Source organism: Platichthys flesus, chromosome 14, assembly GCF_949316205.1.
Source record: "Platichthys flesus chromosome 14, fPlaFle2.1, whole genome shotgun sequence".
Taxonomy (NCBI): Eukaryota; Metazoa; Chordata; class Actinopteri; order Pleuronectiformes; family Pleuronectidae; genus Platichthys; species Platichthys flesus.
The window spans coordinates 7,530,183-7,553,356 of record NC_084958.1 but is presented as its reverse complement, the minus strand read 5'-3'; the positions used below and the strand labels follow the sequence as shown (position 1 = coordinate 7,553,356).

Sequence of the window (23,174 nt, the reverse complement as noted above, 5' to 3'; positions counted from 1 at the left end):
ATAAAACAGTAGAATTACTGATATTGAAACAATCATTATTATTATTGTTTTTGTTGATGTTATAATGATTATGTTATCAGGATTATTATGGTATTATTATAAATGGTAATAACCGCAATAATAATAATAGAAATTAACATTAAATAAAAATGTGCTTGTTTCTGAAAAAAGGGTTTCGATTAGAAGTATGTGGAATGACTAAGGGTGTTATCAGTAATATCTAAGAAATAGACTAGAACTGCATGATCATTAACTATTTTTATTCAACATTAAGTGGGAACATGCAGCTCATTGGCCGAAGCATTATACTCTGAGTAGTGGCAGAAACTTGGCCTATGGGCAGAAAAGGTCTCTGGTTCGTCTCTGGTTCGACTCCAGAGGTGAAATAACTATAAGATGAACCTGGATTGATCTGTCCAAAAATCCAAGAGGATTCTCCCTATCCTGTCTAGTGCCCCTGAGCAAGGCACCTTACTCCCCCAACATCTGCTCCCCGGGCACCGTACATGGTTGCTCACTGCTCTGTGTGTCCTGCACCAGATGGGTTAAAAGCAGAGGTTAAATTTCCCTACAATTGCATGAGTGTGCCTGTGCATGTGTTTGGGATAAATAAATGTATCTTAATCTTAATCTTAAACACAATTTTTTGTTTAAATCCCCAAACCAACACACTTCAAGAACCCTTTAAAGTGATACTGATGGAATGATGAGGAGACAACCTCGTCCTAAAGCCTTGATTTATTCAGACATTTTGCAAGTTGTGTTTATTTTTTCTACATTTCTTCTCCCACATCACTTCAGAGACTTCTGGGGAATAGGAATTACATTCTTCTACTCATATGTCTCGCATACCCCCAAAAGGGGCAGCGAAAGAGGAGGTGAATATTCCTCAGTCGTACTGGTTGTGAATTCATACACAGGCATCACAAGTTGATCCAAGAAGTTGTTCACCAGCCACGCGTAGGTGTCCACGTCCCCAGCAGACGGCCCTCAGAGTGCACGTGGTACACAGGGTGCATTATAGCTGTTGCACAAGACTAAGGAAAGGAACAGAGATGGTCAGACAAGAGAAAAGGGACCAAATAAAACTGACCAAGCAGTAAACTTAGCTCCACATTAATCAGTACTAACATGGTAGGGGATCAGAGCGAGCAGAGAGCCGAGGGGGTATTTGCTGTAGTCCAGCTCTCCTGAGATGGGCTCTACTCTACCATGCTCCTGGGTCATAGACAACAACCTGGAGGGACAAAAGTCCCTTGTAAGAACTTCAGTCACAGCTTAGTGCTCAGATTAAAGGTAAGAATGATATTATTACTTGAGGTTTGGATGTCCTTCAATCACAGCATATCCAGTGGGAAGCTTTCCAGCTCCGTCCAGACTGAGAGTGGTGGGAAACAGCAGGTGAAAGGTCATGTCAGGACCGTGACATGTTCATCAAATACAGAGCTAACACTCAGTTCAGTCAGACAACTGAAATATTTGGAGTTTTGCATCGAGGCTCTGAATTCATCATTCCCCCAGATATGATTACATAGATATGACAGGGAGTGGTGTGGACATTTTTTTAACCCCCCTTTCAAAACCTACAGGTGGATGATGCTGGGGTGGTGGAGGGGATGAATCCACTGACATTAATACTGGCAAAAGGCAACAGAGGCATTGAAAAGCATACGCAGAAATGGGAAATCTTTGCAGCTTAAAAAAAACCCATGAAATTAGGAGGGTGTGTTTTTTAGAGGTTTCAACTCTAAATGATTTAACAGTTTATCTGTTCAATCCTCAAATTCAAAAAGGGTAAACAATAGTAACAAAGGTACCTGAGTCCAGACCATCCACAGTCGACTAGGAGCTGGTTCCTATGAGGAGAGTGTCCAATGACTCGTGTTAAAACCCTCACAGCCACGTCCTCCAGACTGCACGAGCCAATCACAGACTGCTGCACATCTGAAAAAACGCCAAAAACGACAACTGCTGTTTAGTGACATTAACCATTATCAGATGTGAGCTCTGGACATTTTCTGGAGTTTTCCTTTCACATATGCAGAATGCAGCAGGAGATTCTCAGAGTTTTACACGTTCTCATAAACAGGGACATCTTTAGAGCGTTCGGTGGAGGGGTTGCACCTGGGCATATCATTCAGGGGGCAGAGTTTTTACTTGGTGACTGGCAGGAAAAACTCCAGAGAATGTCTGGAGCAACGGACTATGACATTATCGTTGTCACATTCAGACCCTCTGGATAATTTCAGGAGATTATTAATAGTTCACTGCATGTTTGTGAGCAGTTTCTTTCTGGTCATTATGGTAAATTCAATTTGAAACCTACATAAAATGAACTACACTGATACAATAATGTTTAGATCCGTCCACACACACCAAAAAAGACGTAGTTTCCAGGATGCACCTCACTGAGCAGCGCCATGTCTTTGATTGGGTGACTGCAGGAGGGGGTGGAGCCAATGCTGGATTTACAGGTGATGCCGACGGCCTTCAGTCTGCCAGAAACAAGCTCATTAATGATCGTATCAATTCAGCATTCAATAAGGCATAAATCTAAAAAACGTATTTACCTAAATAAGTGCTGAGGCCAATAACTACGACGAGATAATGCAATTTAGACCCGACAAGCTGTAAACACAACATTTTTCGTACGATCATGTGGTGTCGGAATAATCAGAAAATCTGGTAACTGGAAAAAGAATCCAACCATTTGAAGAGTGCTCGGGAGCATCTAATCACTCCTCACACCGCTGTTCACTGAGTGACAAGATGCACAAAGCTGAAATCCTGGGCCTTTTCCCAGCTCTATTCAAGGTTCTGGGTGTCTAAAAAATAAAGTGAAGCAGCCCAGTAAAGAGTAATCCTTGAAATGTTCAACTTTATTAAAACCAAAGCCAAGCCAGGTGGACAGAGATTAAATTACAACCGGGATGTTTGCAGACTGTTTTGAGTGTCACATTGGTCTTGTTTGTAGTTTTATTGAAGGCTTCTAATATTTGTATCACTGAGGGGGAACTAAAACAACACAGAGACATTACAAACTTTGCTGCCACAAAAGGTCTCTATAGATAAACAAAAAGTGATATATTGTTTCTAAAAATGAAATTTAGGCCAAAAACAAGGTGTAGATGACGCGCAAACAAGCTGTACAGGGACAAATGATTCCACTGCCTCAAAAACATGCTACACATCAGCACCACAGGATTCTTACTTTTCCACGAACTGTACAGTCAAGCTGGTGGTTTCCCGGGCAACAGCCTGTATTTGCTCCTCTCCCCTGCAGTTGTAGGTGTTCCCACAGTGAGCGTACACTCCTGTTAGCTGCACGCCCTCCGTCTCAGCGATGGCCCGAGCCAATCTGAACGCAGCGGGATCTGAGTGCAGTGCCCCAGCTACGACAAAAGAGCAAAGTACACTCAGCAGGCGCTCAGTCAATGATGACCGGCTGAGTTGTGGTTCCCCTACCTCTCCCATTGCCACAGTCCAGCTTCAGCCAGACGTGCCACTGCCGGACGTCTTTCAGCGGTCTCTTTCTGAGCTCTTCTAGAGCAGCGGGGTGATCCAGCAAAACCTGGAAGAGTTCCAGCCTCTCTGACAGGGCTGCACAACGCTCAACCTACACACGCACGCACACAAACACATTAATCAGTACGATTACAAGTAATTTGACTAAGGCTAGAACATTACAATAAACAAGTATAATAATAAGAAAGTCTGTGAAACTAATGTTGATTGTTCTGACCTGCATGTTGATACCCATATACAATATTGGTTGATTGGCAGAAAAACAGCAGTTTTGATAGTTGCTTAGTTCAATTAATTAGTTACCCCGGTATGGGTTCTTTCCCAACTTTATTCAAGAGCGTGGTCTTTCAGCGTGAAAGCAGGATTCCTTGATTTCACATTCAGATTCTGTCATGTTTTCACTCAAATACACTCTGCTTGTGCTAAGATCTGCTTTGCTCATGTGTAAACTAAAAGTCTGCTTGCACTCAGATGTTTTGGAGCTTGGTCAGATTTCCTGTGATCCAGCCTCAGCTCTTCTCCTCGTGCTCATGCTGCTTCTGTGCGCACTTGAAACTTCTACTCTTTGGATTTTCTTTCTCTGCTTTTGGATTTTTTGGGGGTAAAAAGTCACCCGACATTGTACAGGTTGTGACATTTTGAGAGACATGTTGCAGAAAAAATCAGAGAGCAGAAGAGAAATCCTAGAGAAGACGTTTTCACAGTTGCATAGAATAAAACCGGAGCGCAAGGAGAGGAGCTGAAGTCCGGCTCTCACGTTGAAAGACCAAGGTCTTGAATACAAATAGGCGTAAAGACTTCATACACCTGGGCTCCTGCCATGAAGAGTAATGTCTCCAGTGTCCAATTCCAATGTCCATATTCAACATGTAAAGTATCTGCTACATGATATTTGTCATATTAGGTGAGAGTACCTTATCAAAGGGAACAGAGTAAGCATATAGGATGTCATCATATCCATGGTCGGCATAGAAACAGGCCTCTGCAAGTGTGGATACCACGATGCACCTCCGTGATCCGCCCGTCATTATGTCGGCACACTCACTAGACATGAACAGAAACACACACACTCAGCACTCAATATGACTGCGCTATGCAATATGAAGTCTTGTATGAGTGTGAGAGCGTAAATTCGTACAGGGTCTTGTGTGTCTTCATGTGAGGCCGAAGCTGGACTCCCAGCTTCTGATAACTATCAATCATCCTCTGGGCATTTCTCTTCACTTTGTCCACATCCACCACCAGAGCAGGGGTACACAGGGCTGAGAGGGGCTCCCCATTCATACTGGCAGCAACTGGAGCACACACACACACAATACAGTACAATTATCTTGCAATTAAATTTGTGTGCATGATTGGCTTTAACTCTTATCCTTGTCCCATAATTGTTATAATAACAAAAATAACTTAATAAATACACTGTTTCATCATCAGCATTTATATACTCCTATTGCAATGCTTTAGGTTGTCTAAGAACTTTAATCTTTGACTACGTTTATGCCAAGATTTTTCAAGAATTTTCCACCACATACATACAACCTTTGAATGAAATAAAGAAAGCAATTAAGTAACCAAAAAATATTAGAAAAATGTGAATGTTATCGCGATGTAATTTCCATCAATAGCAGTATAACAAAGGTTCAATATATATCGACGTAAGGAGGTGTAACAAATAAACAATCAACCTCAGATTTGTAAAATGTTTGTTGTGTTTGTCATTATCTGCTCATAAAGAAGAGTTTAAAACCACAGCCTTCATTTAGGAGCTAAGAGAGGTCTTTAAACTATATCAGTAATGTGACACTTATCATGATAATTATCAATAGACTGATATGAGCATTTTTATCTAGATATTTTTGCCCATATCACTCAGCCCTACTTTAAACTGTATTACAATGAAGCAAGTTACCAAAGTATCCACAAACAAAGCAGGTTTTGAATGCTCTAGTCTACTCTATATCTTTCTTTCTTTCTTTTACCAATCATTGATACTGTAGTAGACTATGTATGAAGCTACGTGTCATTAAAGTTGACTTACCAGTTGGCAGCTGTAGGTGAGGCTGGATGGTTCAGTTAAGGTGATGGGGCCAGGCAGTGTTGATCAGACACAGAGGAGGTTATCAGTGAAAGTGATCGGTTATCAGGTTACACATTCAGTGTAATTATAACACTATAACTCACTCAACATTTCACCTCAGTCTGAAGTCTGAACTCTCTGGTTAAACTTTAACTCTTTCCTCAAATACCTGCACCTTTACACAGGGCTGAGAGGGGCTCCCCATTCATACTGGCAGCAACTGGAGCACACATGCACACACAATACAGTACAATTCTCTGGCAATTCAATTTTAGTGCATGACTGGCTTCAACTGTTATAATTGTCCAATAATGATACTACTCTTATGATAACAAATGTAGATAAATAAACGGTTTCATCCTCATCATTATTCTACAGTCCTTCTGCAATGTTGCACTATCATGGGGGTATTATTATTGTAGCAAATATATTGACAAATATGAGTCTCAATGCATCTGTGTTCTATCAGATTTGTGAATGTTTAAAAGAATCTCCAAATGTGTAGTGAGATTTGTGTGTGTGTACACAGATTTGAAAATGTGTAAAGAAAATATCATCACATATGTATTCAGATTTGAAAGTGTATGTATATAGGTAAAAGTGTAGACAAATCTGTAAACTCACAAATGTAGATTAATTACTGAAAAGTATTTTGCTTCAAGCTCTGAAAATACAGACAAGTCCCAAGTCTTTACTCTGGCTCAATACACTATATAATTTATTATCTGTACCGAGTACATCAAGCATGAAATGTGACCAGATAACAAATACTACTGAATATCAGTTAACACAAAATGGCATATAAATACTCCCGAAGTAACACCCCAGTATAAATACTCTGATTGATTCCATATATAATGTAGCATTTGTTTACCTTATCAGAAATAGGAATTAATTGCAGAATATAACAACTAAAGTAAACAGTAAACGAACAGATGCAGACCTGGTCTGCTGACGGCTGCAGGGGTGGATCAGTCTATGGGGTGTATTCCAAAATCCCACAAAGGATACAAACCCAACTTGAACGAATACAAATGCTCTTACTTGTCTCAACTGACGCACACGACAGGACCTTCACTGCGGGTTTAAGTTACTCAGTGTACTGTCTCTGGCTTCTTTCCTGCGCTTCCCTGCACAGGCTGCAAACTGAGACACGGGTAGCAATCACGTGTCTGAACCGGTACGAACCATAGACTGTATGAACCTATGGCCAGAATCATGGTGGTCAAACAAATGAGCCACTTCTTCAAATGTGATGCTCATCTATTACATGCGCTACGGTACAGGTCCTGGGAGCAACCAAAAAGGACGAAGTGAAAAACGTGCATTACATTGCAAAGAACATAACAACAGGGCAATAATAAGTAAAATCTAATAGCTGTTCCTGTTTTAGTTCATTCCCTTGCTTTTAAATCAAATGCAACTGACACGTCAGCACACTGTTTTGAATGTATCTGTCCAGCAGAGGGTGCCAAACATTGATAGACAGGGGATTTTTCAACCGATTCACTGAGATCTAAGGGAATAATTACGGATCTACTGGGATCAACATTTTAAAACATATTTCTCTAATGGGGAGCGGATTAACATAGCAGTGTGAAATGGGCATTTTCTTCACTCACTCACTCATCGTCATCCGCTTATCCGGGGTCGGGTCGCGGGGGGAGCAGCTCAAGCAGGGGGCCCCAGACTTCCCTTTCCCGGGCCACATTGACCAGCTCTGACGGGGGGATCCCGAGGCGTTCCCAGGCCAGTGTTGAGATATAATCTCTCCAACTAGTCCTGGGTCTTCCCCGAGGTCTCCTCCCCACTGGACGTGCCTGAAAAACCTCCCAAGGGAGGCGCCCAGTGGGCATCCTTACCAGATGCCCGAACCACCTCAGCTGACTCCTTTCTTAGAAAAGGAGCAGCGGCTCTAATCCGAGTTCCTCACGGATGACTGAGCTTCTCACCCTATCCCTAAGGGAGACGCCAGTCACAGCTAGCCACCGCAGCTTCAGCAATGGAGGCTTTGAACACCGCCCACTCTGGCTCAATGCCCCCAACCTCCACAGGAATGCCAGAAAAACTCCGCCGGAGGTGTGAGTTGAAGATACCTAGGACGGGGGCCTCCTCCAGACGTTCCCAGTTCACCCGCACTGCTCATTTGGGCTTACCAGGGCTATCCGGAAATTTCCCCCATTCCCTGATCCAACTCACAACCAGATGGTGGTCGGTTGACAGTTCCGCCCCTCTCTTTACTCGAGTGTCCAAAACATGCGGCCTCAGATCAGATGACACAATCACAAAATCGATCATTGATCTTCGGCCTAGGGTACTCTGGTACCAGGTACACTTATGAGCACCCTAATGTTCGAACATGGTGTTTGTTATGGATAATCCATGACTAGCACCCATACAGGACTCCATTCAGTGTCTCCAAGAAGGCAGAGTACTCTGAGCTGCTGTTTGGTGCATACGCACAAACAACAGTTTGTGCGTATGCACAAACTGAGTGGCCTCACCTGAGACCACTCTGCCATGAGAGACCCTACCAGGAGCACAAGGCTCCAGACAACACAGCCCTCAGGTTCATAGGGACACGCAAACCTCTCCACCACGATAAGGTGACGGTTCCAGGAGAGGAACCGTCACCTTATCGATCATCATCTATTTTTTTATGTCCTTGATTTATGTCACTACTAAAGGCACGTCTTTGCTGTCAAGGTTACAGTGATTAAATTAACAAATTGCACATTGATCAAAAACCCATATACATATGTACATCTTGCAAACACAAAACACAGTGTTGGGGTGACCACATTAGACTTTATTAGGACTTCATTTTTACAGAACGGGTTCTTTTGTTTGTCTAATTAACTTCACTAAATGTTTGTGTTTATGTGTGATTCCTTTGTGGCATCAATGTGTGCTTTTGATTCCATGGAGATGACATGTCTGCAATGTTTTTTTTTATCCCCTGAACAAACTACAGTTATACAGCATTTACATTATGAAAAAAAAAATTACAGAACCAGTCAGATGGCTTTGTCCTTTTTTCTGTTTTAGCACCTTTAATGAAAATAATGTGACTGTGAAGAGATAGAGAGAGCAAGAGACAGCGAGAGAGAGAAAGAACCTTTTCTGAGAACTGAAAATGAATACAAAATAAAAACAAAATAAAGAATACAATTTGTTTCATACACATTCAATAATCATACACCTCTCCACTATACGTATGAGTGTCTTTGGTTGGACCATGGTTTTAGAAGAAATACAACCAAGTTACAAATGATATTGTAAGCCTATGTTATTGTGTCTGTGTGTGCTACTTCTACGTGGATTGTTTTTGCTTCTGTAAATTAACCTTCACCAATAAAAAGAGGATATGTAGCCGTTTCAGTGCCTGATATCTGTTATTCATAATGATAATGACCACAGAGGTTGGTTGATGCCCCTGTGTGTGTTTACACTGAAGGTCTTTCGTTCATTCTATAGATTCTAAATCTATGGTGGAGAGCATTACAGTTCCTCACTAGCATATCCAGCGGATGAAGCGCTCAAAGAATGTAGGCTTGTTCATAATGGTATAGTCATCTCCTCTAAAGATGGCCGACATGTCCCCTAGCGACACCTTCTGCAGCACCTCTTCGTCTGTGTCGGTTCCCATGGCGATCACTGTGGGAACGCCTTCCGCTCTTCTCATGGCGGTGACGCCCTCATCCAGCTGCTCAGCTGATGTGATGCCATCAGTGATGAACACGAAGGCCACCTCAGCGTTGCGGCGAGTCTTGCGCTCTCCCCTCTACAAACACAGCATGCCACGTTTATAGAACAAGTCAGAACATTTTCAGGTACAAATACACTTATTTTCTTTCTTTTTATCAGGACACATAGCAGCAGAACTACTAACTGTGATTTTACTTTTACAGATTAAACCAAGAAGTACAATGCGGTAACGAAAGGTATTGTTAGGTGTATTTTTGAACCTTTGAGAGAACATGCTAGCGGTTTTCGTGATTCCAATCGTTAAGCTAGGCTAAACTTAACAACTTTTGAAAAGAGCCAGGCTAGATTGTGTGCTAGTGTGTTTGTAATACACGTACCTGTAAAATCAAGACATTGTTGACAGCATGGATGATGGCGCTGCCCAGAGCAGAGGAGGAGTCCATGTAGTTCACAGACCCCAGTGAATCAGAGATCACAGTGAGATTGTGTGTGAGCGGGAACTCCACCCTCTGTTCTGTGGGGCTACCATACTGCAGCAGAGCCACACGGGCGTTCCTCTCATCGGACGGGCCGTTGGCCAGGGTGAGGCGACGGGCAACATTTTCAATGAACTCTTTGGCCCTGCGGTGGTTCTCCACTCCCATCCTCTCAGAACCATCCAGCATGAACACAACATCTACTGGTCTCTGAACACAGCTTGCCACAGCAGGCTCTGGAACAGAAAAACGGATGACATTTTTTAAATCAAAGACACTGTTCAGTGAGATACAGCATGATGGAATGGTCAAAGCCAGCAAAAATATCATGAAACATGCTTATCTTTCAAATATGCTAGTCCCAGTGAATTGGAATATTTCTCAGGTCTCTTTTGGCCTCATTAAGAAAGCTATTTTAGTTTGCTCTGCCATTTTATTATCTTGAGACAACAGTACAAGAATACACGCCATTTTATACAAAACAAATAGAATTCACATCAGCAAGTTGCAGTCAAAGAGCTTATATTTTGTTATGGCAGCTCTGTAGTAATTTTCCACTAGTCACCTTACTATCCAGCTAAGCCACATGCAAGAAACAAAACATGCGCCAATTAGGGCATAACATACAATAGTTCCTTCATTGTCAGTGCCAAGTAATTTCACCATCCAACCAACCACAAATACCAACCTCTGACTCATACAGTATACGGTGACATGTATAAAAACTGATTTTTTCCCACATGTAATGGCCTTTTCATCAACATGAGTCATTCACAGAACACAAGAAAAAAAACATTGAGGGCGTAACCATGGATATGTGCAAAACAGCAAAAAAAAAAGTCAGAGTGAGTCAGCGAGCTGATGTTTCACAGTGGAAATGAGGTTTCATCAAAGAGCTACTGTTCTCTACAGGAGCAACATGAATGGCTCTATAGAGGAATTGGTGGATGACATCCGCTTTCCATGTGAATGGAATATGTTCATCCACTAAGGTGGAAGAAATGATATGTATCATATAATAAGCAGAGTTACTTTTCTGAGAAACAGCGCCACCTACGTACAGTAGGTTAATTGAGAAATACTCAACAAGGACATATTGAATCCACATTTTGACTTTTGTCCGATCATATGGAGCAACTAGACATACGGCTCCTTTATAGCGTTATGAGGCCTGCTTCATATCATGCAATTATTTTGCATTAGCCCAGGTGTGTATTGCACCCACAGAGTTAAAAGAAATGCCCAAAGTTTTAATAAAATATATTCTATGTCCAGCATTAAGCTTATTAGTCATTGGCATCCATTTTTGCGAGGTAGCATTGTTAGCATATTAGCATTAGCAGAGTCCTATTGCTTTCTCTGGATCTCCCATAATGTCCCCGTAGATATATTTGAAGGACTTGATGAAAAGTTGGGTCCACTCCTGCCTGTCCGCTCCCTGGGCAAGTTTGGCTCTCTGGGCTGTGTATGCCATGGTCGCCACGCCAACCCCATACTGCTGCTCGCCCAGGCCGCTCAGCAGGCTGGCCACACCCTCCAAAGAGGTGGGGACCAACGAGGGGCTGCCTTCCTCGGCCAGTGGCTTCCAGGGGGGAGGGGCTTGCCCCACAGTGCTGCCCCCTCCTGCAACAAGTGGGCGGAATAACATTGTGGGCGGGGTCCCACAGACACGTCGCATCAACACAGCTAACTATGATGCCAAACGTATGTCGAGGTGCACAAAAAGGCAAGTTTGATTGTGTCTGTTGATTTTAAAGCCGCATAATTGATTAGATATATTGATCTGAGCTAAATACGCAATGCTTCTAATACTAAACATGGATTAAAGGCATCCATATTCTTCAAATGGATGGACATGTATAGAGGCAAAAATGTTTTACCTTCCATCATAGAGAGGGAGAAGATATCATACAAAAGGGAATAGCAGTACACACTTTCAGACAATCTTTACTCAATCATCTTTATACACTTGGTTGTGATGGAAGAAGTTGTGTAAAGAGAGAAAACCTAAATCCTTTCTCACTTCCACATACCTCATCGGCATACACTGTCTGATTTCAAGCACTTTGATTAAAGAATACTGACGCCATTATAATGCTGGTAAACCAGCCATAAAATCATGATGCAATGAGTATGAACTTTGAAGAGCAAAGCCAAAACTTATTGATGGACAATGATTCCATCTCTTACCTGATTTACACGGGAGATCAGGGCACACGATAGTGGGTTCTGAAACCAAAGACAGAGACACAATGTCAGACAATAGGGTCAAAGCCAAAATAACTCCTCACAATGTGTCTCTGAAAAGTACCTGGGCAGACCAAGTGTTCGATCTGGTCAATGAACTCGTCGGCCACAAGGTCTGCAAAGCGCTTCATGCCCATCACCCTGCCGCTCCTCTGGCAGGCGATACTCCTCAGACTCTCACTCTCCTCAAACTGGTCGAACATGTCTCCGATACCGATGGCACTCACATCAATACTGGCATCGCTGCTCAAATGCACCCAACATATAAATATAAGTAATGAGATAAAAACGTTTGTCTCCTTCAGAAAAACTATTATACAGACAAGATGTCAGGCACCTGCAGAGGTAGGTGAGCAGCGAGTCGTCATCTCTAGGGTCAAAGCGTCCATCTGTGATGACCACAACAGTGACATTGGCCTTGGCTCTGCGGCCGCCCCTGATCAGGTGGTCGTAGGCAAATTTCAGAGCAGATGGAGTCCACGTTCCACCAGCGATCCACTCCAGACGCTTCACTGCATCCTGGAAGGCGGAGAAGGCAGTGAGTGAGCGATGTGTTCACTGTGTCGTTTAATATGAACTAGAGCAGGATATGTTGGGAAAGAGGAGAAACCAACAACTAACAACCATTTTTTATAAAGACTCCATGAAAAGTGTAATCTTTCTATTTGCTACAGTAAGCATTGGGGGTATCCAAAAGATATTAATGGTGAGTAGCTTGGTTAGCATGCTAACTTCACCAGGTTTGTAGCTACACATCTAACATACATGTATAGTTGTATAGCTGTGTAGCTAGCATACCTGTGGCTATTAATAACAGTGTAAGAGAACATATTTAACTTTGAAAGTTTATACCAATAAGCAAAGGGTAGATATGAACTTCTGATAGTTTGTAGCAAAAGTCAGTCAAGATACAATAAACAGAGCAATTGTTGGAAAGAAATGTCAGCAGTGGCTTAATACACATTTTCTGCTCCTGAGTATTAAGAGAATGTAGGAGATTCCAAATAAACCTATATGTGTTCATATTTGTTTCAAAGTAAGTAAAAAGTTAGAAAATCACCACAGTTATCTACCTTTTTGCATCCGAGATTACATATACATTTTGGTACATGTAAGAAATATGTAGTGAGAGACATATGCAACTGCTAGGACTTCCATCTGCTTCATGTGTGAGGACTGCACATGTGCTCTGATCTGACCTGATTGATTATGAAACATCTGGACAACAGAGACGAAAGAACAGTCTGTGCTACATCCTAAAAATAAACTTCAAAGCTGTTTGCGTATGTTTGATTCTTGTTGTGTGTGAGACCTTGAAAGCAGACATTGAGTCGATCTTGGGGTCATCGAGCTGGATGGCCTGGAATGTCCCATTGTGACTGTACTGAACAACTCCTACTCTTGTACCTGGGAACATAAGCCACGTTTACGCATTTGAGCCGGCAGCCAATTTAACATTTTTAGGATAGACTCTGATACCACATAAAAGGGAAGGGAACATGTTTGTGACTATAGTTGCGTGTTCACCTGTGTCTGACTGAGGGTCTTTTGCAAGAGATCCCAGTCTGTTGATGGTGTTGATGACAAAGTTCTTCTCCAGGGTGAAGTTGGTGAGGCCCACAGACTCTGAGCTGTCAATCACAAACACAATATCCAAGGCTCCGCAGCGTTTCTCACAGTCTGGAGACAAAGAACATAAACTCGAATTATCTGTCGGCCTATCAGAATGTGCTCAAATCAAGAGTGGGAATACAATGGTGGATAAACTGACCACAGCAGCCACATGTCTCCCTGACGTAGTTCATGACGTCACATTCCTGCAGGAAAAAATCAAACACATCATTATATTCACTGTATCATCTCTGTGTTTCTGTTGATGGGCCAGTGATGAATCAGGGGTTAGAGGAGAAGTTCTCACAGTCAGGCCAGGGTCTCCCTCTGGACCGGGATCTCCCTGTAGAGGAGGAGAACACACAAAATCACATCCTGTCTCTCAGCTTATGTCTGAAAACTGATAATGCTCATGACTTTAAACATACAAACAAGTCAGCGTTTTTCTGTTTGGATGCAACTGTTTTTTTTGACAGCCAGTGAGCGGGAAAGCACATGTATTGTATAGTATGTGCAGTACTTACGTCACGCCCAAGGTCTCCTCTTGGTCCTCTCGTTCCAGGTTCACCCTGAGGCCCTGGCTCACCCTATTATATACAAAAACATTTAGAAAAATGTGACTATACCAACACCTATATTTTCCTTAAGTTATAACACACAGTACATCAAATTACATCAGGTTACTCACTGCTTCTCCTGGACCTGCTTTAACTCCAGGCCCGCCTTTTGGACCACAATCTCCCCTGCCGCCGCGAGGTCCACGGTTACCCTTCTCTCCTCTGTCACCCTGTTGAAGAGCAGTGGGAAGCTTTGTTAGCAGAGTGTGTTATAGCAAATGGCAAAATTTAAGGAGATGAAGTGCGTGTGTATGTTACCGATGGTCCTCTCGCTCCAGGATAGCTAAAGCCAGGTCTTCCAATGTCTCCCTGAATTGAGATGAAATAAAGCCCAAGGAAATATTGCCACACATACCCACTTTAAGATTTGATATATTCTTTGGTATCATTTATTAATTTATTTATACATCTTGCTGCAACCTGTACATTTCACTTTTGAATGCTGCACTACTATATTGCACAATATATACTTTTTTAATTGGTGTTGTCACATATGTAATTTTGCTGTATCTGTCCATCCATCCATGTGTTGCTGTGTTATGTGTTATTGTTATAATGTATGTATGCAAATATTGTAATGGAATTATCTGTGCTCTGTTGCAAGCTAAATTTCCCAAACGGAACAATATAGTACTGAACTGAGCTGAACCCACCTTCGGTCCAGCCGGTCCGGACTCTCCTCTAGCTCCAGCATCACCAGGGTCACCTCTGGTACCCTACCATACAAACAGTGTTAAAACAAGTTAATTAAGGCACTTATTTATATGATGGCCACATGTTATCTTTAACCTACATTTCTCCCAGGCTCTCCTGGTGCTCCTGGTGATCCTCTGGGGCCTGGCAGACCACTGTCTCCCTTTTCAGAGCAGAGGAGAGTGTGGACAAGATGAGCAGTAGAAAGGTTGAAAAATCATTCACATCATTCACATAAAACATTCATATGGACATATACAGATTGTAGAGATTGTAATTTAATTCTTCTTACCTTTGTACCTTTGTTTCCTAATTCACCTGCAAGCCCTCTCAAGCCCTCTGGCCCCATTTCACCCTAAATCAAAGTATAATGAGCAATGAGCCTTCTTGTGGTGGAACCATGTTTTCAACTACATCTGAATAGAAATCATTTAAGCCGATGCAAAAACTTCACAGTGCAGAAAAGCTTTACACTGACTGTAACTGTGTCCATGAAATTATACCTTGTCTCCTGCAGTTCCATCTGGCCCTGGTCCACCCTTTGGCCCATATTCCCCTCTCCTCCCCTAGAACAGAAAAGCCAACAGAGAACAATAAGACAGACAAAAACAGAAGAATGGGTCTTTGGTTGAGTCATGTTTTCTTACCGGTTCTCCCTTAGTTCCTGCACTTCCACCTGTTCCCTACAAAATAATGCACACAGGTGAGCCACTTAACATACAAACGTGTTTGATATAATTCTGTTCATTGTGATGGACTCCGTCTTACTGGGATTCCTTTCTTTCCAGGTAAGCCAGGTGATCCGGGACTTCCCCTCTCCCCCTGTAGAAGAAAGATCATATGTTAGCCTTTTATGTCCACCACTGATAACTAAACATGACTTTTGGCCTTCTACTCTGTCACAGGAAAGGGGCTGGTTTACCTTTGGGCCAGCATCTCCAGCCGTGCCAATGGGCCCAGGTCTACCAGGACGTCCGGGATCGCCCTGAAGAGAGGACACAAACACAATTGAATCATATGTTGGACAGATGATGGTTTGTGTTTTGAGTGGAGACCAGACAGTTTACCTTCTCTCCATCAGTTCCAGAAAGACCACGTTCGCCGACATCTCCGGGGTGACCATCGGGACCCTGCAAAGCATCAAATACAAATCATAAATACGCACCAACACAGTATGGATGTACCAATTATGTTAAAATTGGGTTCAATGTCATACTCTGTCGCCTGGGTCTCCTTTGCAGCCGGGAGCACCAATCCGTCCAATTCTACCCTGAAAAATTGGAAAAGGCAAAAGATTTTTTCATACAACCACAATTAGATCTTCATCAATATCAGTCATCCACTGTTTGAAATCTCAAATTAGAACATTAGTACTGTTCAACATAAGCTGGTCTTCAAAATTCGGTCTTTTAAATGTCATACCTTTTGTCCATCAGTCCCGTTGCGTCCTCCGATACCAGCCACACCCTAACAAACAAAGAGAGAGACAATTAGAGCAGAAAAGAAAAATCACTATCCAGGATGAGGGATAACTGACAAATTTGTTCGTTAATTAGACATAGACAATACAAGACGTACCTTCTTACCCACAGCTCCAATCTCTCCCTGTTGGCAAACAGAAGCCCAACAGTCATTTCATTTGCAATGAGTCAATTTACAGATTCATATGTTATCAACATGGAAACTAATTATACATTCATATAAAAACTTAGTCATTTAATCAAAATCTCAGCTACTAAGACAAATGATGCTCCAAATAAAAATGAATTGATGTCTGACCTTGTCGCCTTTAAGACCTGATTCTCCCTATAGAGAGGGAAGAAAGGAAAATAATTCAACACAATTTATGTATGTAAACAATCATGTGTTGCAATGAGTGGTGGGTTAGTAACAATATTGAGTCTTACTTTGATACCGGGCTGACCAATTGGACCCTCGATACCTGGGTCTCCTTGGCGACCACTCTGTCCTTTCTGACCTGGGTCGCCGTTGTCACCTTTAGCCCCCTGCAGTCAATGAGTTCAAAGGAGAAAATGTCTGTGAGGACAAAAGCGACTGATGCATAGAAAACACAGAGGTGTCTATTTGTGTTTTTTTGCTGTCTATTTGTGTGTGTATATGAGTGTATGTGTGTACTTGTACAAATATCTTTGTGTGGACCATAGCCTAGAATTTATGGAGTGAGGACATTATGGCCGGTCCTCACCTTTTCAGTAGGCCATTTGAGGGTTAGATTAGGGTTGGAATAAGGGTTATGTATTTAGTTGTGACGATAAAGGTTAGAGTAAGGGGCTAGGGAATGCAATATGCCAATGAGTATCTTCACCAAACAGAAGTGCAAGGTTGTGTGTGGGTGCGAGTATGTGTGTGTGTGGGTGTATGTGTTTGTGTGTTTGTGTGTATGAAACTCACTTTTTGTCCACCATGGCCTGGTGGACCTGGAGGCCCTTCTGTCTCCAGACAGGGAACTTTGTAGCACTGTGTTAAATAAGTGATGAAGAGAAACAGTCTTTAATGAAACTGTCTGAAACATAAATATTCACATTTCTGATTATTTGCTCACACTGCAGTCTTACCTCTGCATAGGCCATTTGTTTCTGTGAAGAAAAAAGAGACAAGGTTTAACTATAGAGGCACAGATCATGTTTAATACATGTCTGTGTGCCTTTGTGTGTGTGTGTCTGTGTGTTACCATAGTCTTAATGATGCGGTCGATGGTTTCCTTATGTATAATGGCTCTCCCCTGGCTCAGGTCCACGGCCATGAAGTCCCTCCTGTAGACCGTAGCAGGAGAGTTGGCGATCTCCCTCAGACCTGTTTCGTCAACGTTCTTCGTGGCTGCTACTACAAATAATCGGATACGCTCGTCACGTGCCCTCTCTGCTGCCACCTTGATGCCTCCACATAGTTCTCCGGTCACATGGCCGTCAGTGATGACCACAGCAAATCGGAGGGACGGGTGCTCCAAGGTTCGACTTTTCATTTCCTTGGTCATGCGGGTGAGGGCACAGTCGATGTAGGTGCCTTTACCCAGGTAGACGATATTTTTGACACCCTGGAAATAGTGGTAAATGAGTTGTCTTCAAGGTAGGATATCTTATAAGTTGAGAAATATGCTTGTATGATTGGAGCTAGATGAGAGTAATACAAATGTCTGTCTGTGAAATATGTGACTATAGTCAGCAGCAGGTTTGCTTAAACAGTGGCGAAGCTAGCCTAGCTGTGTCTAAGGGAAAGGAACCCTGTCTACCACAACCCTTTAAAGATCCACACATTTTTAATCTGTACCATAATACCAAAGTGAAAAAAAAAGTGCATCTTCAAAGGGGGCTGCGTGCTAGATTGCTATTTCCAGGCAGGGTGCGGTTGCCAAGAGAACAACATGTGACCTTTTAAGGAAATGAATGCTCCCCGCAAAGAAAGAGTTGTATAAAATGCAATATTGTCCTTTAAACATTAGTGTCTGTAGACTTATTCTAAATGGACAGCTCTGAGAAAAGTACTGATTGTCTAGTACATATCCCCGGACAAAAAAATGGTCTGAAACATATTGAAGAAAAATGTAATTGTAAATTATTAATGTAAACAGCATTTTCTTAACGCTGTCATGAACAAAACATTTTTTACTTGAGGCTGAGTCTTTAGCAGTGATGCCGGTAACGCGCTACTTAGTAACGCGTTACTCTAATCTGACCACTTTTTTCAGTAACGAGTAATCTAACGCGTTACTATTTTCAAACCAGTAATCAGATTAAAGTTACTTGTCCAAGTCTCCTTGCGTTACTATTTCGATATTTGTGGTTAAACCGCTGGGCACGTCCTGCGGCTGGGGGAGCAGTCGCCCCTCGCCCTCCTCACCACGCCGCCGGCGGCTCGGTATGCGGCACTCCTCAACGTTTTTTTAGGGGGGGAGGTGCTCGTCCGCGGTGCGGGGGCTTTCCTTCTAGTATGCAGCGGGGCGGTGTCCGTCGGCGCTGCGGAAGGCGGGGACCGGTTGGAGGGGACCGGGTACGGCGGTCGGCGGCAGCGACTCTGGACGTGTGTCGGGGCCCTTCACGCGGATCACCTCAGCTACAGCGCCCGTTGGGGGAACCCTACTTCGCGCGGGGGGAGGGGGGGGGGGGGCCTCCGGCGGTGTCTAATAAAGTTAGTGTTGGCAAAACTGGTTGTCATTTTTATGTTGAGGCGGCGGGGGTGTTGTCGGTAGCTGCTGAATGTAACTAATAAAGTAACTTGTAATCTAACTTAGTTACTTTTAAAATCAAGTAACTTGTAATCTAACTTAGTTACTTTTAAAATCAAGTAACTTTTAAAGTAACTAAGTTACTTTTTCAGAGTAACTATGGCAACACTGGTCTTTAGTCACAGTTATAGTGATGAAGCCAGTGCAGTGAGACAGGAACAAACTAGATGAGAGAAGGTTCATAGATGGAATTAAATTGGGAAACCTCCAGATTCATAGTACACATCTTAAACCACTAGGCCATAATGATTCACTTTTGGGGAATCTAAATCATTTTGTTCCCCCTTATGGTGGCGGGCTGCAGTGTCGGTCACAAACCTTGCCTCCTCCATGTTGGTGGACATGGACAAAACTATGGTCAAGTTAAACAAACATTTTTTAGAAGATAGTCTGTGTCATTTCCTGTAGTTCTTATGACACGGATTTAAGTTCAAGTGTTCATGTTTCTGATAAGTTTGGATTTGATAAGTTATTTGATGCTATAAAAACAGGATTAAACAGTGAAACTACACCATCACTACTGTGCAGACTCTATTTTCAAATTAAGTATAAAGCACTTAATGGTAACACTCATATTAAAGATTATTTAGCTTAGTTATTGCAAAACATTCGGAAATGCAGCTGCACTGTTCATCTTTATTTACAATCAATGGCTACAAGGACTATATGTCCATCTTGCAGTAACATGTTTAGCTCTGCAGTACAAATAGCATCAACCCTATTTGTTAGTAGTAATAGTTTTATATTACTTATTTTAGTGGATCCAAAGCTTATTGTCGATTTTTGCCCCGGGGCCCCTCAGTAGTTGAACCCAGCAACAGTCGTTTACATTTGTATTGTTACTTTAAAAAATCTAGCTTTTAAGTTTGGAATCTGTGGTTAAGCAAAGTTTCCCAAAGGCAACACATTTTCCCGTATCAAACTCTCATTGGGTCACAGTTAAAAAATATTCAAGAAGATGCAGAACTCGTTAATTATTGAGTTTTGTTATTTAAAAATGTTCCTCCATTTAGAGCTGCCAACACAAGATGAACCAGTGATAAAAATGTTGGTCAAACTCAAATCCCTCTATTTCAGTACTTAATGATGTATTTATACACATAGAAAAAAACGATTTAGTCTGAGCTGGGTGCATGTGACATGTACAGTATGTGTATGTGATGGTGCGTCACTCACAGTGATGAAATCTTTCTTGGGTCCGATGGAACTGATTATTGACTGGTTCTGGGAGAAGTGCAGTCCGCCGACATTCCAGTTGAGTTGCACGGCACCTTTGAACTCAGCATCTTCTAAACCTTGAACGAACTGCTCTGTGAATTTCTACAACAAGACACAAGGCCTTATACATCAAGTCAAATACAGTTTGGTTCAACACAAACAGGATATTTTGTGTAGATGTTCAATAAAATTTCAAATAAACGAGTAACCTTGATGCTCTCCACTAGTGATCCAGGGGGTGGTTCTTGCAGGGCGATAGTTTCAGATGTGTCGATGGTGAAGTACACGTCTATGGGACATTCATTCTTTTCTGAAGGGAACACACAATTGTCAGTAAAGATGTGTTGACATGTTACTATGTCTGTGAACTTCAGTTTAGGTTCAGGACACTCACTGGTGCACTCTGCTTTCTGGCCGTGAGCCAGTTCTCCAAACAGAAGACAGAGCACGATGACCTCTAACCCCAGCATCTTCCCCTTCTCCTGTCTGACACAAAAAAGGAACAAGGTAATGCTTGAGCCAACAATAACATAGTTTATTTTTCTATTAAATGTGGGGAAATGTCAAAGAAAAACAGAAAGGAAATCAATCAAGAAAATAACATTAGTGTCACAGCCTTATACAGAAATATAGTCTGACTTGGGGAATTTCCAAATTTTTTCATCTACTATAATAATAAAAGAAATAATGACAATATATAATAATAATAATAATAATAATAATAATAATATAATATGAAGAAGAAGAAGAAAAAGAAGAAGAAGAAGAAGAAGAAGAAGAAGAAGAAGAAGAAGAAGAAGAAGAAGAAGACAAAAAACGATTAACTTTATTTATCCTGCAATTGTCCAAAACAACTCACAAATACAGAGTTCTTCACAGTATAAAAAACTGAAAAAAGATGTAGTACAATTGCAAATAATAATGCACCAAAAATTTAAAAAAGCAATAAAACTAGTACTGTCGTGTAGCATTTGTTAACTTCTGAGACAATTCCCAAATAACAAATTTCTTCATCTATATTCTGCACCTGGAATCAGTTGAGCGATGTCCTAAAAACAAATGGCTACTGACTGTTGCCAGGGGAACAAAATGGCTGCCACAGTTACGTAATGGGTTTTGAGGCCATCCCATGAGTCGAACACGGCTCCTCTTTTTTTGTGAGCATGCGTACAAATGTGAAAAACGAAAGTAGAATAAGTGACTCGATATCAACATACATTACATTTGCTACATTATAGCTTATTCATGTTGAAACCAGCACAAAGGCCTATGATCCACTGTAGACACTCAACACAACCAATGAATCTATACATGAGTAATCAACAGACTCGCTGTTTGACCAAATAAAACGTATAAGACCAAAACTGGAACAAATTGTCAAAACCTAATACAACACCTCTATTCAAATATTACTGGTTGATGACATAAAAGAATGACTATGACGACATTTTGGCGCCTGATGACGTTTTCCGGACAGGACAAAGTTAGTCGTACCTCTCAGTTTGAAACCACAAGACTTCACAAGGCCACAGACTGCTGCCCCACAGAGGATTTCCCTGCACTCACACTACGCCAGGTTTCCTGGGACGTCATGGCCGATTATCCCTCAAGGAGTGTCGTAATGCATTGATCCATGTTTTTACAATTTCGGGTACTTTGCCTTCGACCTTTTATCATTTGAGTATCCCAAGAAATAATTGTAATCAATAAAATCACCAAAAAACAATCAACTGACATTTAATATAAGGCCTTTGGGGCACTTGAGGGTCTGACTGGGAGAACTCTGGAGGACAGATGACTGCCCTCACACCCAGATAACAATTGACACTACAAGCGACATGTCAGTGGACCATATGCCAAACGTTGCCCATTAAGGCAAACTTTTCTGTTTGCTGTGGCTCCCTCTAGCGGACAAATAGCTGTCATCTGCGGTGGAGTCGCTCCTGCAGTTGCCCCACACCTTTCCCTCTGACCAGGCCTGAAGATTTGAGTGGCAAGTCCCCATGGTTTTTTATTGCAACACAGCACAGGTTAAACTCATGAAAGTTGTATTGACCCCCCCCCCCCCCACCACACACACACACACACACACTATAATGTGTATACTTGTAGCATTCACAACCTCCATAAGCAAGTATTTTTGGATTTAAAATAATTTACGCATCAAAAGTTTGGTTTGGCTGAAAAACGCCTATGCAGTGGATGAGAGTTAGAGTCAGGACATGCAAAGAGAATGGGGTGAAACAGAGTGAAGGAAGGAGAGAGACCCATAAGGAGGACAGCGGACAACAGAATGCTGCGTAAAGTTGTGCGTAAAAGCTGTACATACCTCAACTCTTTCTAAGAGCCTCAAAACTTCGTGGGCAGCTTCTGTTGTGCAGATTATCTCATCTCAGCACGAGGGACAGCACAGGAAGAAAAGGGCACCCGGGATCAGAAAAATGGGAAATAAAGCCTCGGATGCGCGATGACTTCAAGCAGAAGACCCGTGCGCTCGATCTCCTGTCCCGGTCCAGCCCCAGCAACAGTTCTGTGATCCCTCCTCCTGTACGCGCACGGCTTACCCCCAGTGCCTACCACTGTCCGCTTGGAGGCGCCGTGGCTCTGCCGGAACCCGTGTTTGAGCGCTTGCTCGTGCACAGATAATGTATTGTACCAGTATTGATGCCATGCACTAAAAGAAACAGATGCCAAAGCGCAGCTGGGGTTTTGAACTGACTCACCCAGCCCTCGGAGGCGCCTTAAACCCCACCAATAGA

The 23,174-nt window shown here is 42.3% G+C and overlaps 2 protein-coding genes across 4 annotated transcripts; both read right to left on the bottom strand.

Annotated features, from left to right (window-relative positions):
- Positions 1–720: 720 nt before the first annotated feature.
- On the bottom strand, positions 721–6,850 carry zgc:162816 (uncharacterized protein LOC571260 homolog). 2 transcript variants are annotated; one of them, XM_062404429.1, is made up of 11 exons: positions 6,614–6,850; positions 5,564–5,585; positions 4,664–4,820; positions 4,440–4,569; positions 3,466–3,616; positions 3,212–3,392; positions 2,377–2,495; positions 1,818–1,944; positions 1,316–1,378; positions 1,132–1,237; positions 721–1,037 (listed from the first exon to the last, which is right to left on the bottom strand). In XM_062404429.1, the coding sequence occupies exons 3-11, from the start codon at positions 4,807–4,809 to the stop codon at positions 948–950; spliced, it is 1,113 nt and encodes a 370-aa protein (XP_062260413.1). In that variant the 5' UTR covers positions 4,810–4,820; positions 5,564–5,585; positions 6,614–6,850; the 3' UTR covers positions 721–947. The 2 variants fall into 2 exon arrangements, with proteins under 2 accessions (XP_062260413.1, XP_062260412.1); XM_062404428.1 differs by having other exon boundaries at positions 6,647–6,850.
- A 1,540-nt stretch (positions 6,851–8,390) lies between these two features.
- col6a2 (collagen, type VI, alpha 2) lies at positions 8,391–22,936 on the bottom strand. 2 transcript variants are annotated; one of them, XM_062404410.1, is made up of 32 exons: positions 22,745–22,930; positions 20,810–20,901; positions 20,625–20,725; positions 20,374–20,517; positions 17,647–18,009; positions 17,531–17,551; positions 17,367–17,432; positions 16,862–16,960; positions 16,734–16,760; positions 16,533–16,559; positions 16,377–16,421; positions 16,171–16,224; positions 16,022–16,084; positions 15,877–15,939; positions 15,723–15,776; positions 15,602–15,637; positions 15,458–15,520; positions 15,247–15,309; positions 15,055–15,117; positions 14,915–14,977; positions 14,520–14,570; positions 14,333–14,431; positions 14,169–14,231; positions 13,952–13,987; positions 13,805–13,850; positions 13,561–13,713; positions 13,346–13,440; positions 12,371–12,552; positions 12,098–12,276; positions 11,977–12,015; positions 9,688–10,022; positions 8,391–9,386 (listed from the first exon to the last, which is right to left on the bottom strand). In XM_062404410.1, the coding sequence occupies exons 2-32, from the start codon at positions 20,883–20,885 to the stop codon at positions 9,117–9,119; spliced, it is 3,039 nt and encodes a 1,012-aa protein (XP_062260394.1). In that variant the 5' UTR covers positions 20,886–20,901; positions 22,745–22,930; the 3' UTR covers positions 8,391–9,116. The 2 variants fall into 2 exon arrangements, with proteins under 2 accessions (XP_062260394.1, XP_062260396.1); XM_062404412.1 differs by lacking the exons at positions 8,391–9,386; positions 9,688–10,022 and adding an exon at positions 10,200–11,409 and having other exon boundaries at positions 22,745–22,936.
- Between the last annotated feature and the right edge of the window lie 238 nt (positions 22,937–23,174).